General features: G+C 34.2%; 1 protein-coding gene and 1 long non-coding RNA gene across 2 annotated transcripts; both read left to right on the forward strand.

Moving 5' to 3' along the window:
• The first annotated feature begins 1,936 nt into the window (after positions 1 to 1,936).
• Positions 1,937 to 13,489, forward strand: LOC110023546. Its single transcript, XR_002293912.1, has 3 exons — positions 1,937 to 2,279; positions 5,181 to 5,245; positions 13,375 to 13,489. It is a non-coding gene; the product is annotated as an uncharacterized LOC110023546 (long non-coding RNA).
• LOC110023545 lies at positions 2,274 to 4,083 on the forward strand. The gene has a single exon (XM_020723021.1). The coding sequence runs from the start codon at positions 2,718 to 2,720 to the stop codon at positions 3,810 to 3,812; it is 1,095 nt and encodes a 364-aa protein (XP_020578680.1). The 5' UTR covers positions 2,274 to 2,717; the 3' UTR covers positions 3,813 to 4,083.
• Positions 13,490 to 16,942: the final 3,453 nt, after the last annotated feature.

The raw sequence follows: 16,942 nt of genomic DNA on the forward strand, positions 1-16,942 counted from the left end.
TTTTCCTTGATTTCTATCGAGAGTATTCTTAGGTAACTTCAGTTATCTAAGATGTAATTAACTATAGGGGCTTGCCCCTATAGGAAGCTTTTCCCGAACCCAGCACAATATAAACCCTATTTAATTCCTTATATTAAATAGGGGAACTTGTCGGTCAATACATTGGTTTCGCAGACCAAACGGATGTCATAACTTTCTTTAGTTTATTTGATCGAACCTCACTCTCAATTCTTGCGTTCATCCTTCGGGATAGATACATGATTTGAGATAAAGCGCTCTTTCATCTAAACTATGAAAATTATGGGGTCAGTTTGACTTCATCTTTTTTCAAAACTAATTTTTTTAAAAACGTCCTTCCGAAGCGGGCAACGGGATTTCAAATTCCGATGGCCGACAGCTTCTTACGGGCAAACCCCACACCAAAAATAGTGCCGACAGACCTATGTTACTCATATCTCATGCAACTCCCAAATCTGACCTCTATAGCTTACAAATGTTATTACAGCTCCAAACTCCGGCCTCTGTGGCATATAAATATTATTGCAGCTCATCACCATAGACTATGTGACAAACTACACCTTGGTAGCTTGCATTTCATGCAGCTTCCAACTCTAGTCTTTATGACTTATAACCATTATTGCAGCTCCCAACTCTGACCTATGTGGCCTATAGATGTTATTGCGGCTCACCACTAAGATCTATGAGACCAACTACGACCTACATGGCTCACAACTCATGCAGCACCCAACAATACCCTATGTGGCTTACATACTTTATTGCAACTCCCAACTTTGACTTCTATGACTTACATACGTTTTATAACTTACCACCACAACTTATGTGACTAACCACGGTCTGCATGGCTCATAGCTCATGCAGCTCCCAACTATGTCCTCTGTGATTTACAAACATTATTACAACTTTCAACTTTAGTTTTTGTAGCTTAAGAATGTTATTGCAGCTCATAACTATGACCTCGACAACCTAAAGAATTTATTACAACTCACCACTATGTCTTCTGTGACCAACAACATCGTGCATGGCTCACAACTCATGCAGCTCCCAACTTTGACCTCTGTAGCCTACAAACATTATTATTGCTCTTTACTCTGATTTATGTGGCATAAGAACATTATTGCAGCTTCCAACTCTGACTTCTGCTGCTTACCAATGTTATTGCAACTCAACATTGTGGTCTAGTAACCAACTATGGCCTGCGTGGCTCACAATTTATGTAACTTCCAACTCTGATTTCTGCAACCCAGAAACATTATCACAACTCACATTACGTCATAGTGGCACCAATTAAGACATGTGGTTCACAACTCATGCACCTCCCAACTTCGACCCGTATAGCCTATGAATATTATCGCACTACACGACTAACTACGACCTACGTGACCCATAACTTATGCAACTATGAACTGTGGCTACATGCATTATCACAACTCACCATTAGAACCTTTGTGACCAATTACAACCTATATGGTCCACAACTCATGCATCTTTTAACTCTAGCCTTTACGACCTATAGACGTTATTGCAACTCACCACTGCAGTCTATACGACCAACTATATATGTGGTTCACAACTCATACAGATCCCAACTACGACCTTAATAGTCAATTGATGCTTCTGAAATAGACATTTACATCATACATGAACAACTATTACAACAACTTTCAACTATGATATCCATGATGACCCGACACTACAACTGCCATCTACTACATTCATAACGGGCTACTGCCTTCATAGGAGTAGATTATAACTTTTATGGTTCGTTACATCTATTATTGTTGAACTACTGTTATGCATCACCATTCTAATTTTATACTCTCTAATTCAAGAAGAGAGTGGTCTTGATATAATGCTAAAATAATAATATATTGCTCTATCATTGAAATCTCTTAAAAATTTGCTATTACAACAACAATGTTAATGTTTTGGTTTTGAAGTAAAGCTGTGCTCACACCATGAGCTGTCGAAGAACGTGAGTAATCCCATGTTTGAGTAATAACGAAGAAGTCTACTCCCCCCTCTTACTCAAATTCCTACTCAAAATCCTCATTTTTAAACTTTTGATGTCCCGCCGGCAATTTGATTCACAAATCAGCCCCCAAAATGCGGTCAACGCGGATTTCGCTTTTCCGCCAATCCAAACAAGTTAGAGCTCTATATACAGGCGGAAAATAATGAAACGATCAGAAGTAGAAAAAAGTGAGTAAAAGCCAAACGCAAGAGTTTGTCTTTAGATCGGCGGAGATCATCTTCGAGAGGTCAGACCATGTTTTTCCTTTATTTCTAAATCTTATTTCTACTTATCTGCTTGAATTGGTCGAAGCCGGCTGCCGGCCGTCGATTCTGCTGCGATCCGGCAAGTTTTTACTGGAAAAACAGGCTGAAGGACCTCTGAGGTGACCGAAGAACTACTTTCCTACTTTGATGGCTAAGCAGACTGCGTGCTTCCTCCAGCTTCGGCCTCCGGATGATTTCCTCTTTAAAGCAGCCTCTCCCATCTAGGGTTTGATCTAAGCTAGGGTATTTGTCAATTACCTCTTCCGAAAATGAGATTAGGTCCCGCAATGCCCTGGCCGAGCTTGTTGGCACTAGTGTTAGCAGCTATCGCTTTCCGCAAAAAGCGGTGCAAGCCCTAATTTTAATTCCGTTGATCTCGTTCTTTGTTTTGTTTTGATATGTTCACTGTTCACTGAGACATGTCGCCGCCGCCATCGCTGTTGCGGGCATCGAGGGTTGACCTCGGTGAGCTGAAGTCGCAGTTAGCAAAGCGGCTTGGTGCCGTGCGAGCACAGCGCTACTTTGGCTACCTTCACAGGCTGCTGTCCCAGAAACTGAGCAAGCCGGATTTCAACAAGCTCTGTTTTTTGACACTTGGCCGTGAGAATTTGCCACTCCACAACCATCTCATACGTTCTCTTTTAAGGAATGCTTGCCAGGCAAAGGTCCCACCTTTGCAGAAGAAGTTTTTGAAGCGGGAGGATAGTTTAGATCCACCGCAGCCCCCCATCTGGGCCAATGGGGACATCCTGCCTTCTCCTGCGTGCATCCTTGGCCCCAATGAAAGGATAAACGCTGCTGTTCAACAAAATGGTGACTTGTGCTCCTTTGATTTGGAGAGACTGGTGGATGTTAAAGGTCATGAACAGGCAGAGCAGCATGTGAAGCGGTGTAGCTTAAGTAGCAAGGGCCATGAGGAAATGGTTCTTAAGGAAAATGGGGAGAGATTGCAGCATAGGGATGATCCAAAGATGCATCAAAGTCCTATGAGGGCGCCACTAGGGATTTCATTCTGTCAGGCTAGAGTAGGCAGGATGAAAAAATCTTTATCATGGGCATGTAGTGCAAGCATTGATAGATTTACCAGTTGCTTGGATAGTGGTGAGCTGAGCCACACTGAGGATTTGAGAAGAAGGATGGAGTTTGTGGCTGAAATACAAGGCATGGGAGAAGTGGCGGCTGAATGTGCTGTTTTATTGAATAATGGATTGGATGCATATTTGAAGAGGCTGATTAAGTCATCTATTGAGTTAATAGTAGCAAGGGTGGATCGTGAAACAATAAAACAACCACTTTGGAAGCAGGAGGCTCATGGGAAGCTCATAAATGATACTTGGTTGGATAACCACACACACTTGCAAAGGAGTAATGGGGCTTTGGAGTTACAGGAGAAGAACTACTGCTTGATATCTCTGCAGGATTTTACAGGTGCAATGGAGCTGAACCCACAGCAACTTGGGACAAATGCACCCTTGTTACTGGAGAAGATACGTCTCCATTGTTTGAGAGAATAGGAAAGACTATGCAATCTTCGATTTGGTTCAAACTATTGTTGGGGGTGCTGATCTGTATAAACCGGCATGGAAAGCACTACACCCAGCATCCTCTTGGGATTATAGAACATATTCCTCTAAATCAGATTGGGAAGGTGAAATGAGTTCTTACTACAGTTTGGCCCCTTCATTATACAAGTTGTGTCCAGCCATATGAGGAAACTCCAATCACATTTTTGCAGTGTTGTCTTATGTAATATACATAATTGTTTTTCATATCTCTGGAATATGGTGAATGCATTGTCAAGTAATAAAAGTTATTAGGTGTTCTTGATATCATTTATATGTGTACTTCTTTGGATTAATTTAAACTGATTGTTCAAATTGTTCAATAGCTTAGACGTTGCACACTCGAGGAACTAATCTTTATGCTGGCTATGGGCTACCTACAAAACCCGTTACTTTGATTTCCTTAGTTCTAAGGATGTCTTTTGTGATTCACATTCTTTACTGGAGTTTTGAATTCTAAAATTGACAATAGAGTCTGATGAACTTTATTTCATTTGCGAAAAAATTTTAAAACGTTAAAAAGTTAGTGAAAATATGGGCGGTATGTCTTTGATCCATGACCGGAATTTCTGTCTGTAAATGACAGAACAGAGAAGAAGTTATTTAATTGTTTCTTTTTTTAATGAATTTAATTTTCATTTAGATGTAATGTAGCTCCTAAAGTGCTTTAGGAGAAATATTAATGCCAGGCTATATTTCGACAATATGTTACTTTCATTCAGCATGTTTCATGCTTCAGTTAGCTACTTTCTCTTGAGGCCCTTTATGTGACTATTGCACGTCAATATGCAAGCTCTCATACTTCACCACTTCTTTACTGTAGATTTGTATTCTAAAATTGACAATAGAATCTGATGAACTTTATTTCATTTTGCGAAAAAATTTTAGAACGTTAAAAAGTTGGTGAAAATATGGGCAGTATTTCATTGATCCATGACCGGAATTTGTCTCTGTAAATGATATAACAGAGAAGAAGTTTTTTATCTGTTTCTGTCTTTACTGAATTTAATTTTCATTTAGATGTAATGTAGCTCCTAAAGTGCTTTAGGAGAAATATTATTGCCAGGCTATATTTCGACAATATGTTACTTTCATTCAGCATATTTCATGCTTCCTTTAGCTACTTTCTCTTGAGGCCCTTTATGTGACTATTGCACGTCAATATGCAAGCTCTCATACTTCACCACTTCTGAAGAATTCCTGTGAGCAGTGTTCTCAAGATGATCCAAAATATCTGGAATGCTTCATTTTTTTCTTAGAAATCAAAGTGACTATCCCAAATAATTTTATTAATTCTACACAGGGTGTATCTTGTAACAGGTTATGCGAAGCTAGATTGGAACTTGAGACCTATACCCTGAGAGGCAAGGTGTATACCGCTCGAGGTAGAGCTCATTGTTAGTCAGTACTTCTTACTAATGATCTTATGATATTTTAATGTTACACAATGAAAGGAACTTCCCAAATATTTTTTGCAATGTGATAATTTCTTAAAGGGAAATTTAGATGCGAATATTTTTTGCAATGTGATAATTTTTTAATGGGAAATTTACATGCATACTACACAATTCTTATGTATTTATATTTCTAACACCGAAGCTTTGATATTTACTCTTATAACGCCTTGTTGTCATAAACCTTTGCATGAAAAGATGTATTTCAATTTTAAAAATGTAGCAACGGTAGTATTTTTGATGTGATATTAAAAATATAAGTGCTATGAATTTTAAGACAATTGTGAAGATTGTCAATTTCTCGTGACCCCTAATGGGGGTTGATGTTGGAAGGATGCCGAAACTTCAGGTGATTTGGACTTGTAAAATAACTTAAAAGTTTGTGTTTTTTAAACTAATAAAATATGGATCATTTGAATTTAAAAATAATTTGAACTTGGACTTTTAAAATGTAGGCTGTTAGGGCTTAAAATAATTTTGATCTGAACTTTTAAAATGCAGACTCTTAACCTTTTAAAAGTATTTGGAATTTTGGGCTTTCAAAATCAGGCTTTTAGGGTATGAAAATAAATTTAATCTTTTGAAATTTAACATCTCTCCGTTGAATCTACAATTCCAATTTGCAAGCATACATAAGCCTACTCTTTTAAAGCTCAAAATCATATTACTTATACAAATATTTCAAGCTCTGGATGATTTCAAAATTTATATACACTTCATGATTATCTCTTAGTCAAATGCAATGATTTGTATAAGGCTTGTGCGACTAATATTTTTTACTCTTTTGACCTGGGCATGTTGTAGGAGATTCATATAAATAAGAATCCTATACATGATTTCAAAATCTCTTGATCTGAATTTCATATAGAATTATAGCTTAAATATTGCACATGCCTACAAAATTTATAGAATTCTTTAAGCTATTCAAACATAAGAAATTATACACCCGCATGGGCTCCAACTAAAATTCCAAATGTTTTTAACAAATATCTTAGGAATGTCGCGCTCGTTAAGGCTGAACTTGCACTCAAATAATTCATATTTTCAAAGTCAATCCAACTGGTCGTATTGTCTATAGGACAAGGTTGTAAGTCCCACCAAACTAATTCGATCATTCTCCTTGCATGGACTAGAGTTGACGGGTCTAGTAATTTTGAAATAAATGACTAAATCATAAAATAAAAATTTACAAGTTTATCACATAATCTGACTCTTTTCCTTATTAGTATTGGAGTCGATAAGATTTATGTCCTAAAAAGCTTAAACTAATAAACTCAAATGAGCCTCAAACATAAAAGTTTTAAATGTTAAAATCTCCGATGATGACCGTGTTGATTGAGAATCTCAAACGGATGGGTCAATTTTGAAATACATTTTTAAGGTAACTAATTAAACATTCAAGTAAAATTAATCACTTTAGAAAAAAACTTAAAAGCAAATCATATCCACCCTCCGCAACAGTTTGTTCAGGGTGAAAAACTTTTGATTGACTTCACTTCATAAAAACTAATGCCATATTGAGTGTATCATTATATTCACACTCAAAATAATTTTATAACTGTAAGAACTTGACCAAAGTCCTCTGGTAGCATGGTTTGACCCAAAGGACCCACAAAATAGTGGTTATGATCATAACCCTTTGACGAGGTGATCGTCACTAATTGACACTATTATATTACAGTTATAGTCGTAACCGATATGTTTTCCAACAGTTTTTTACTATTTGAGTTATGAATCATAAAAGTATAGTTGATTGACACAAAACCTTATGTTAACTAAGGTCGATTTAAATTTATCCCCTTAGACAAACTCCTCCCCAGGTCTACAAGGGTCCCTTGGACGACACGACTTATAGTTGTTGATAGGGATCTTTTAAGTCTGGCTGGGTTGTCTATCTCCTCTGACGAAGTAAATCAGGAACCGTGATGACCATGGACAACAAAACAATGAGATCATGATCGGGTTCAGCATTATTTCCCCCACCATCCGCTTTAAGCTCAAAGTGATAAATTGTACAATTTCAAGCGCATGTTTGCTGCTAATATATATTGATTTTTTAGTGTTAAATGAGTAGCCTTAATTGAAAGTGCTCTCCTTCAATTATTAGGAGGGGTAATTAATTATTGGGGCCTGTGTCTATGAGAAACCTTAAACCCCAAATAAAAAATTCCCTTCAAAATGATGGCACAATCTCTTAGTAGTATCTTATCTACTATTCTATCCCTCTCATGAAAATTTGGCTATTAGAACTCTCTCAACAAACAAAACAATAATAGAGAGTTTGGGGGTGCCAAATTTTCGGAGCCTACAATAATGAAGGGAACTCCTAGAATATTTTTTTGCAATGTGATAATTATTTTAAAGGGAATTTTACATTTATACTACGCAATTCTTAAGTATTTACATTTTTAACACCCAATGTTTAATATTTACACTTATAACACCTTTGTTGTCATAAACCTTTGCATGAAAAGGTTTATTTTACTTTTAAAAATCTAGCGATGGTATTTTTGTTGTGATATTAAAGATTTGAGTGTTATGAATTTAAATATGAATGTTTAGGTGTGAGGCATGTGACTACATAAGAAATGTGTGGTATGTTTGTAAATGACCCTTTTTTTAGATTAGGGATTGCTTGAATTGCACATGTAATGGTCGTACGTTTTCATTCTAGAGGTATTTGCCACCATTTGTTTTTCACTGGATTTTATTAACTTTTGCTCTCTTAAGGTTAAGATGAAAACTACAAAGCTGTTCTTTCGTCTCACCAATCAACTCCTCATTGGCTATCGATTCATGTTCTTTCCATCGAAAAGCAGTCATGCAAAAAGAAGCATAAAGCCATAGCCTTCTTTTTCCTCCATTGCATTGTATGTTTTCTGGATGGTATTCTTACTACAATTATTTTTTCTTTCTATTTTTTTATTTTCCTATATTTATTAAAGAGTGATTATGTCGATTCTGTTAGTTGACATATTTTCAATAGATCACTAATATAATATTGTTAATTCTTATCCTGAAAATGATTGCTGTTGCACTGTTGTTTCATTTTTTTAAGTGAAGAGAGTAATAGCTCCGATAATCCTTTATGATGTACTATGCACTGTTGTTACACTGTTGTTGCACTGTTGTTTCATTTTATTAACTGAACAGAGTCATATACTTCCAATAAATGATGACGGTTTTTATGCTTAGATAAAGCTAGGAAGACTAGCATTTACAGTTATAAAAGAAATATTTTTTGTGCTTCTGATTCTATGAATCACTTGAATTATCTCCTGAACCTCGAAAACAATAAATCTTTCATCCCATTACAAAGAATGTCTATACAGTTCCTTTTTTCTTAAAGTGATTGTAGAGAAAATGCGTTCACTTACTTTCTTTTGCCTTTTTTGGTCAGAAAATATCCATTTGAGTGATGTACTTATGCTTTCAGTATTTTTTTATCTTATCCATAACAGTCTCCAATCGACACCTGTTGGGTGAAACGTTGGGTGAAACTCTGTTTCACCCATCCACACCACTTAACACATGAGGTTAATGGAATATGTAAAACATTGATGATCTCGTAGCTTTTATTTTGAGAGCCAATAAAAGTTCTTTTACATGGGAACGCATTTATTTTTCAGCATTTCCTTGAGATCTAACTTCAAGCTTTGTAATTTCATTATGAGCGTTTGATTTTCTTCCCTATTTTTTTATTTTTATTTTGTCATTGCCGGTCCTAAGCCCAAATATGAAAAGTGGAGGGTTGCGTTAGGTAGTTGACAGCCAACATAAAACTTGTCAAAAAAAAAAATCATGATATGAATCTTTTTGATCTTTGTGTAAGTGCTAGGGCGTCCCCTGAAAGCGACGTACTATATATCCTGAATACAGTGAATAGCGTGCAAGGTCTGCTACACCAGCGTCTGGGTGTAGTTTTAACTAAGCAAGAGTTTCCACATTACGTAAGAATGCGGGTAAAAAAGTTAGTCAATAAAACTAATGATTATTAGGATAGGATCTTGGAATATAGATACTCTCAATGGTAAATTAATGAAATTAGTTGATATTATGATTCATAGTAATATTATTATCTTTTGTATTCAAGAAACTAAATAGGTTGGAGAAAAGGCTAAGGAGATTGATAACTTAGGTTTTAAACTTTGGTATTCTGGTAAGAGTCGTAATAGAAATGATGTAGGTGTAATTATAGATAAGAGTTTGAAAAATAATGTTGTAAAAATTAATAGAGTTGGAGATAAAATTATAGCTCTTAAGATTATTGTTGATACTAAGATTTTTAATATTATAAATGCTTATGTTCCTCAAGTAGGTTTAGATATAGGGTCTAAAGATAGATTCAAATGACTTAGAAAACTTAATACAAATGATACCTCTTGAAAAAAGAATTTTTATTGGAGGAGATTTAAATGGACATGTCGGTAGATTGGTAGAAGATTTTAGAAATATTCATGGTGGCTACGACTTTGGAGTGACTAAAGAAGGTAGAGCTATTTTAGATTTTGCTTTAGCGTATAATTTTGTTATACTAATACTTTATTCAAGAAAAGAGATGAGCATCTTATTACTTATAAGAATAGATCTAATTAAACAAAAATTGATTATTTTCTTATGAGAAGAAGAGATTGTCGAGATTGTAAAGATTGTAAGGTCATTCCAAGTGAGGATTTAAGTACCCAACACCGTTTATTAGTTCTAGATTTTAAGATAAAGAGTTATAAAATAAATAATACTGGGACTCATCATCGTAGAATTAGATGGGAGAACCTAAAAGACACAAATAAAACTATTTTTATGAGTAAAATTTAAGATTTCAAAATTTGGGATCTTCATGATGAAGCAAATATTATGTGGGATAAAGTAACAAACACTATTAAATATGTAACAAAAGTTATACTTGGAGAATCAAAAGAAAAAACTTTTTTAAATAAAAATAATTGGTGATGAAATAATAATGTGCAAGAAAAGATAAAATGTGAGAAGTTGTGTTATAAAAATTGGTTTGAATGTAAAAACTTAGAGAATTGGGAAAAATATCAATCGACCCGTAGAGAGTCTAAAAGAACAATATGTGACGCTAAAATTCTGTTTTTAATGATATTTAAAGTGATTAGATACTAAGGAGGGTAAAAAATATATGTATAAATTAGCCAAACAGAGAGAAAAAAAAGTAAAGATTTAACTCAAGTAAAGTGTATTAAAGATGGAAATTAAAAAGTGTTTTTCTTAGAAAAATATATTCAACATAGACGGGTGAGTTATTTTGATAAAATTTTTAATGAAGTTTCTGAAAATGCGATCGACTTTAGTGATCTTAATATTGTTAATAATAATAAAATGTTTCATTTTTACCGTCGCATTAGTAAAAAAGAAGTTGAGGAGGCTTTAAAGAAAACCAAAGGTGACAAGTCTGTAGGACCTGATGATATCCCAATTGAAATATGAAAATATTTAGGAGATTTGGGAGTTTCTTGGCTTACTAAACTCTTTAATATTATTTTAAAAACTAAAAAAATGTCTGAGGAGTGGAGGAAGAATATTTTGGTCCCCATTTTTAAGAACAAAGGGGATGCACAAGAGTGTGCAAATTATAGAGGAATTAAGTTGATGTGTCATACTTTAAAATTATGAGAGAGAGTAATTGAACATAGGTTAAGATGCATTACAAAGATTTCTCATAATCAAATTGGATTTATGCTTGGCAGTTCTACGATAGAAGCTATACATTTTAGAAGCTATACATTTATTGAGAAATTTATTGAGAAGTTTGATGGAGTAGTTCAGAGATAATAAGGAGAATCTACATTTGATTTTTATTGATTTAAAAAAAACCTTATGATAAGGTTCCAAGAGATATCCTATGGAAAGTTCTTGAGAAGCAAGGTGTTGATATGACTTATATTCAAGTCATTAAAGATATGTATACTAGAGTTGTTGCTTGTGTTAGAACTGAAGGAGGATTGACGAAATATTTTCCTATTTTTGTTGGATTACATCAGGGATTGACTTTAAGTCCATATCTTTTTTGCTTTAGTTATGGATGGTCTTACTGGACATTTACAGGAGGATGTACCTTGGTGTATACTTTTGGCTGATGATATCCTTCTTGTGGATAAGACGAGAGAAAAAGCCCAGGAAAAACTTGAATTATGGAGGTCTACATTGGATTCTAAAGGTCTTCATTTGAGTAGAACTAAAATTGAATACATGGAATGTAATTTTAGTAATAGTAGCTCTAGTGACATAAGTGTAAGTTTGGGTGATCAAATTATTAGAAGGTGTAAACGATTTAGATATCTCGGGTCTGTTGTTCAAAGCGATGGTGATATAGATGGAGATGTTAATAGTAGAATTCAGTAGTAGAATTCAAGTTGGTTGGTTGAAGTGGAGGAATGCTTCGGGCATTTTGTGTGATAGAAAAGTACCGCTTAGACTGAAAGGGAAATTTTATAAGACGGCGGTGAGACCCGCAATGCTCTATGGCGTTGAATGTTGGCCTTTAAAAGAGAAGCATAATACTAAGTTAAGTGTTGCCGAGATGAGAATGATTAGGTGGATGAGTGACTTTACACTTAGAGACAATGCAAAATGATTATATCCGTGATAGGGTTGGTGTAGCTCCCGTGACGGACAAAATTAGAGAAAGTCGTCTTAGATGGTTTGGTCACATTAAACGTCGACCATCTGATGATCCGATTAGGAGAGTAGATGTTTTAGATTCGACTTATGTTAAGAAAGGTAGAGGTAGACGTAGGAAGACTTGGGCTTATTGTATAAAAAATGATATTATTTTATTAGAACTAAATGAAAATATGACACTAAATAGGACGCAATGGAGAAAAAGGATTCATGTAGCCAACCCCAGGTAGTGGGATTAAGACTTTATTATTGTTGTTGTTGTTGTTGTTGTCACTTTTCAAAGCTCCTTGATATTTGGAATACACACATCATAGATGATCTGCAAGTTGGTTATCCTTTACTTTGTGTGTTCGTTACTGCATAAATGTATTCTTTAATGTTTGTCTACATGTGTTAGTTGATCTGCAAGTGAAATAAGGCTTTATACAAGAATTGCATGCAAACATTTTTGCTCACTTGTTAAAGTGAATATATTGATTTCAGATTTATCTGAACTGCTACATACTTTTCTGAAAATATATTTCTCATGTATTTACATATCTCAGATCGGAACTTCTATATTCACATGCATAACACTATGGTGCTTTAAAAGGTTGTAATAGTGCTTTTTTTTATGTGATATTAAAGATTTGAATGCTATGTGTGTAAATATGAAAGTTTAGGCATGCCATTTAAATCATTTGTTTATAGGACAGATCTCAAACCATTGGGGTTACTTCTGGTGCTGCAGCCAACTAGATCATCAATATAGCATGACATGCTGTTGTGATATAAAATCATGCTATACTGTATAGTATATAGCTATAATTTTATAGATCTGCACACTGTTATTTGATAAAGGAAGATTAACATGCATACCAGTCAATTACCTTGTATTTACATACCTAACACCTAAACGTCAAATTTTACATACATGCCACCTTACCTTTGCTGAAAAGGTGTAATTCACTTTTTAAAAGCTGAACTGGTGATTTTTTTGATGTGATATGAAAGATTTGGGTGGCATAATTGTAAAAAGTAAAGTTTAGGTGTTAATTGAGTAAATAAATAAGAATTGAGTGGTATGTATGTAAATGCCCCTTGATTAAATTATTCTAGAAACTTGCTCCTACGTGTCATAGCAATTTTCCATATTTTTCTATCAAGTTTTATTTATTGGATTTATTTCCCTTCTACATAGATGTTTTTTGTAGTTTTACATTTTCTAGAAACTTGGTGATATATTTACATTTATTGGCTATCCATTTCTTATGATAAAACAACCATTTTCCATAATTCCGTATTTTAGTCCAACCATCCAAAAGGTAAAGAAAATCCTAATCTTTCCATATGATCACCTATCCTCATTTAAATAAAAATTATTGTTAAAATCTTTCTCTCTATGATTCTATTGTATCTTCTAATTTATTATGCAGTCTTCTCGACTATTAGAACTTGAGGCTTCAATTTGCTGCTAACGCGCTCCCCTTGCATGAAGGATTATTTGTTTGGCTTATTTGTTGGTTTAATCAGTACGTACTACTCCATCAGGTGACCCATACAACACTGCTCTTAATGTTGATATAATATTGACTGAATTTTTATTATTGATCAAAGTTCTGTAAATGTTGTAACAAGAATCATAGATCCTAACATTGATGATGAGTGAATATTGATGTGAAATCTGAATTCTTTCTAATTTAGAATCATCAAATATGATGCAACATTAACATTCTGTTTCTTTGCTACTAGCTCTTCAGGGGTGGTGAGCAAAACTTAGGAAAATAGTAATGGTCCTTTAGTCATAGTCTCAAACTTATCTTTCATCTAATAATTTTCTTCTTGTTAATTCTGTCCCCTTGAAGAATTAATTTCAGTTTGAGAAGATTGATTGTAATTAATTAACAAAAATGATGCTGCTAAATCACTCTCAATCTACAAGCTTTGATGGCATGTCTATAGCTTCAATGGAAATAAGAATATTGTTCTTGATTCAGTATTTGGGCTCAATGAATTAGGCCACTTGATTTTTTTCTTATCTCGAATGACTATCAAAATGTTGTTACAAATGTATTTAGTGGCCTATATTCTTTTTGTTGTCCAAATTCATGCTGTTGCTAAGAAGGCCATGAAGGAAGTTGATTTTTCTATTGTCTGTGCTTTCTGCATTGAGATTGTTTGGTTTCTTATTCATTCTTTTGCCTGCCAGATAATTGTTGGAAATGCTTTTGATGTGCATTGATAGTCTCATTAATAATAATTTATGCTTATATTTTATGAATAAAATTAGAATAAGTAAAATATCTATCATATCAATGAGCATTAAAAGATCCAGTGCAGAGATGTGAAACCCTTTATGTAAAAGGAAACTGAACTTTTAAATATTGAGACACCTTTTGGTGCAACAGTTGAAATTTTGACAGAAACTTCAATGTTATGCGCGCTCTCATGTGAACGCTCTTGAGATAGGTGACCTCCTAGGAAGTTACACCAATGGGACATAACCATGAGGCCATTAGGCAAAAGCATACAATATCTCGGTTTGTGATTGCTCGGGCTATTACAAATGATATCAAAGAATTATGTCAGTTTGATGATGAGAGAGCTAAGTGCCATGCAAAACAAAGTGCTAAGCCATTGAAGTCACCTCGTGAACCTAAGATGGGATAAAATGCTACATTGTGGGAGCTATCACTTGAATTTGTAGGGGCCACATCTAGAATCCTATCTGTCTGATGAATGATCTGGGCTAAGAGCACTGACGAGGATGTCAATTAGTTAAGTGGGGATATTGTGGAACCAGTTAAGTAGAATGAAGTTGAACTCTTAAACATTATGGTGGCTTTTGATGCAACCATTGAAATTTTAGCAGAAACTTCAAAATTTAGCGAATTTGTATGGGAGCACTCTTTGGAAGGGTGCACTCTTGGGAAGTTACACCAATGGGACAAATCCATGGGGCTATTAGGCCAAAGTGGACAGCATCTAGATGGGTGAGAGTTTAAACTATTACAAGAGACATCTACACAAAAAAATTCATTGTAATAACTTAGTGTCCACTTATAAATTTGGCAAGCTGCAAAAAAAATCACTCTTTTAAAGTCTCTTTCATATTTGTTGGTCATGGAAAGATGTGATGCTCAATATTTCTATAATAGCATTGAATTGTTTGATGAAAAATCTAATTAGGTGGACAAAGTTATGGATATTTCTTTTTGCGAGATAATATAACCATATAGGAGCTTGAATTTCAAAAGTGGCTAGGAAAACCGAGCAGAGGAGTGCATGTGAAGCGTACTTATTACGCATGATTGTTTTATATTAATTGACAAGCTTGCAGAGTTTAGATGATCTATCATAAGGATCTAAGGCAGGCATCTTTTGTCCCTTCCAAAATGTAATATTTGAGCATCTCACAAGTCTTGAATGAAGGCTCTTGTAAGCTTCGTTGATAGTAAGCTTGTTTCTATCCATAACATAAAATTTTGCTCGGATAAAATATTAAAACTCTTCTTGAATGACATCATAAGGGTATCCATGAGAGCAGATATGTGAAGTCTGCCAAGGATGTTGGAGAATTATAAGTTAGTCGAGCAACATGAGAATGATAAGTTGAACTAATAGTGTTAAGGAGTTCTAGATTGGTTTGTGGAGGAAAAAAACTTCAACATTATCAGTAGGAAACCTCTCATGAATACCTCAACTTGATCGGCTTTTGTTGTTGATTTATTAGCTGGTAAAGTTTCTCATCTTTGATACAACTCTTCATTGGCCAACCTATGTAAAGATTTATAGAATTTGAGCTTGTTTATTCTCCATCTTATGTGCCATTCGCCAAGGACAGGCCTTGGGTGCCCACTCTTGCTTGATTATGATTATGGTTGAATGTTTGATTTCAAATTGATAGGTGTTGAAGTGGGATGATCCGTTGTCATGAATATTATTTGTCAGCGATTGAATTGATGTTGCTCGGATGCTAGGAAGTGGTTCCTATAGACGAAGTCAAATTATTTTGTTATAAAATTTGTGATGATAGAGGTAATTTTATATCCCATTTTTGTACTAATATCTCCCACATACACAAATAAAATAACATGACAGAAAAATATCAAGTTTTGAAAAATTTGAATACGAAAAAAATCACAAAATATGTCTCATATGAAATGATTTATTTTATTATTAGAAATTATGAAGATATGCACTTTCACTTTATTAAAGAAATGGGATTATAGAGTATAGAAGTCTGGCTTAATTTTATGTGGATGTAGCTGAGAATGTAGAAAGTATTGAAGGTTGATGACAATGTTTGATCAATGGCGGTGAGATGATGGCGATCAAGTGATGGGGAAAGAGCAATGATGATTAGGTAAATATTATCTAAAAATAATAAATGGATGATGACAACAAAAAAAAATGGATGAGGTTAGCGGAGGATAGTAGTTGCTGAGGGTGATAGTTAATATCAAATTTTAAGCAGAGTTTTAAAGATTTTTAGATTTTGAAGCTCTTTTCTTGTGAGTTCTTTCATACGGACAATAAGAGTTTATTTATTTATTTAGTGGCATCTTGGCAAATTTTGGCAAAAATTGCAAAACTTATCAAACTCTATGTGTTAATTCATTTGAACATAGATCATTTTTCAACAACAAAGTGTCTAAATGGTCTCATAATTGATTTAATTTGGGCTGATTAAATTTCTCTTATGTAGCTATTTGTTTTGGTTGTATGCACAAAAAATCAAAAATCATTTGGTGCTTTAATTGTAATCCCAAAAATTGTTTGCACACTTAAAATGCTTGATTTAAAATTCATTTGGACTCAAATTAAACTAATTTTAGTGCTGGTGGGTTTTTCTCGTCGAAATTTTTAGTTTGCTTATAAATTTGTTTAACTCTGAGGTAGAATGATCATGAATTTTAATTTAAGATTTATATTAAGATTCATGCTAGATTAAAATGGTTATATATATCTATATATATATATATATATATATGGAATGTAATT

This window comes from Phalaenopsis equestris, unplaced genomic scaffold (assembly GCF_001263595.1).
Source record: "Phalaenopsis equestris unplaced genomic scaffold, ASM126359v1 Scaffold000224, whole genome shotgun sequence".
Lineage (NCBI taxonomy): Eukaryota > Viridiplantae > Streptophyta > Magnoliopsida > Asparagales > Orchidaceae > Phalaenopsis > Phalaenopsis equestris.

What these genes read in the sequence shown, in the direction of transcription:
- LOC110023545 (XM_020723021.1), top strand. Translation starts at nt 2,718, where the DNA reads ATGTCGCCGCCGCCATCGCTGTTGCGGGCATCGAGGGTTGACCTCGGT.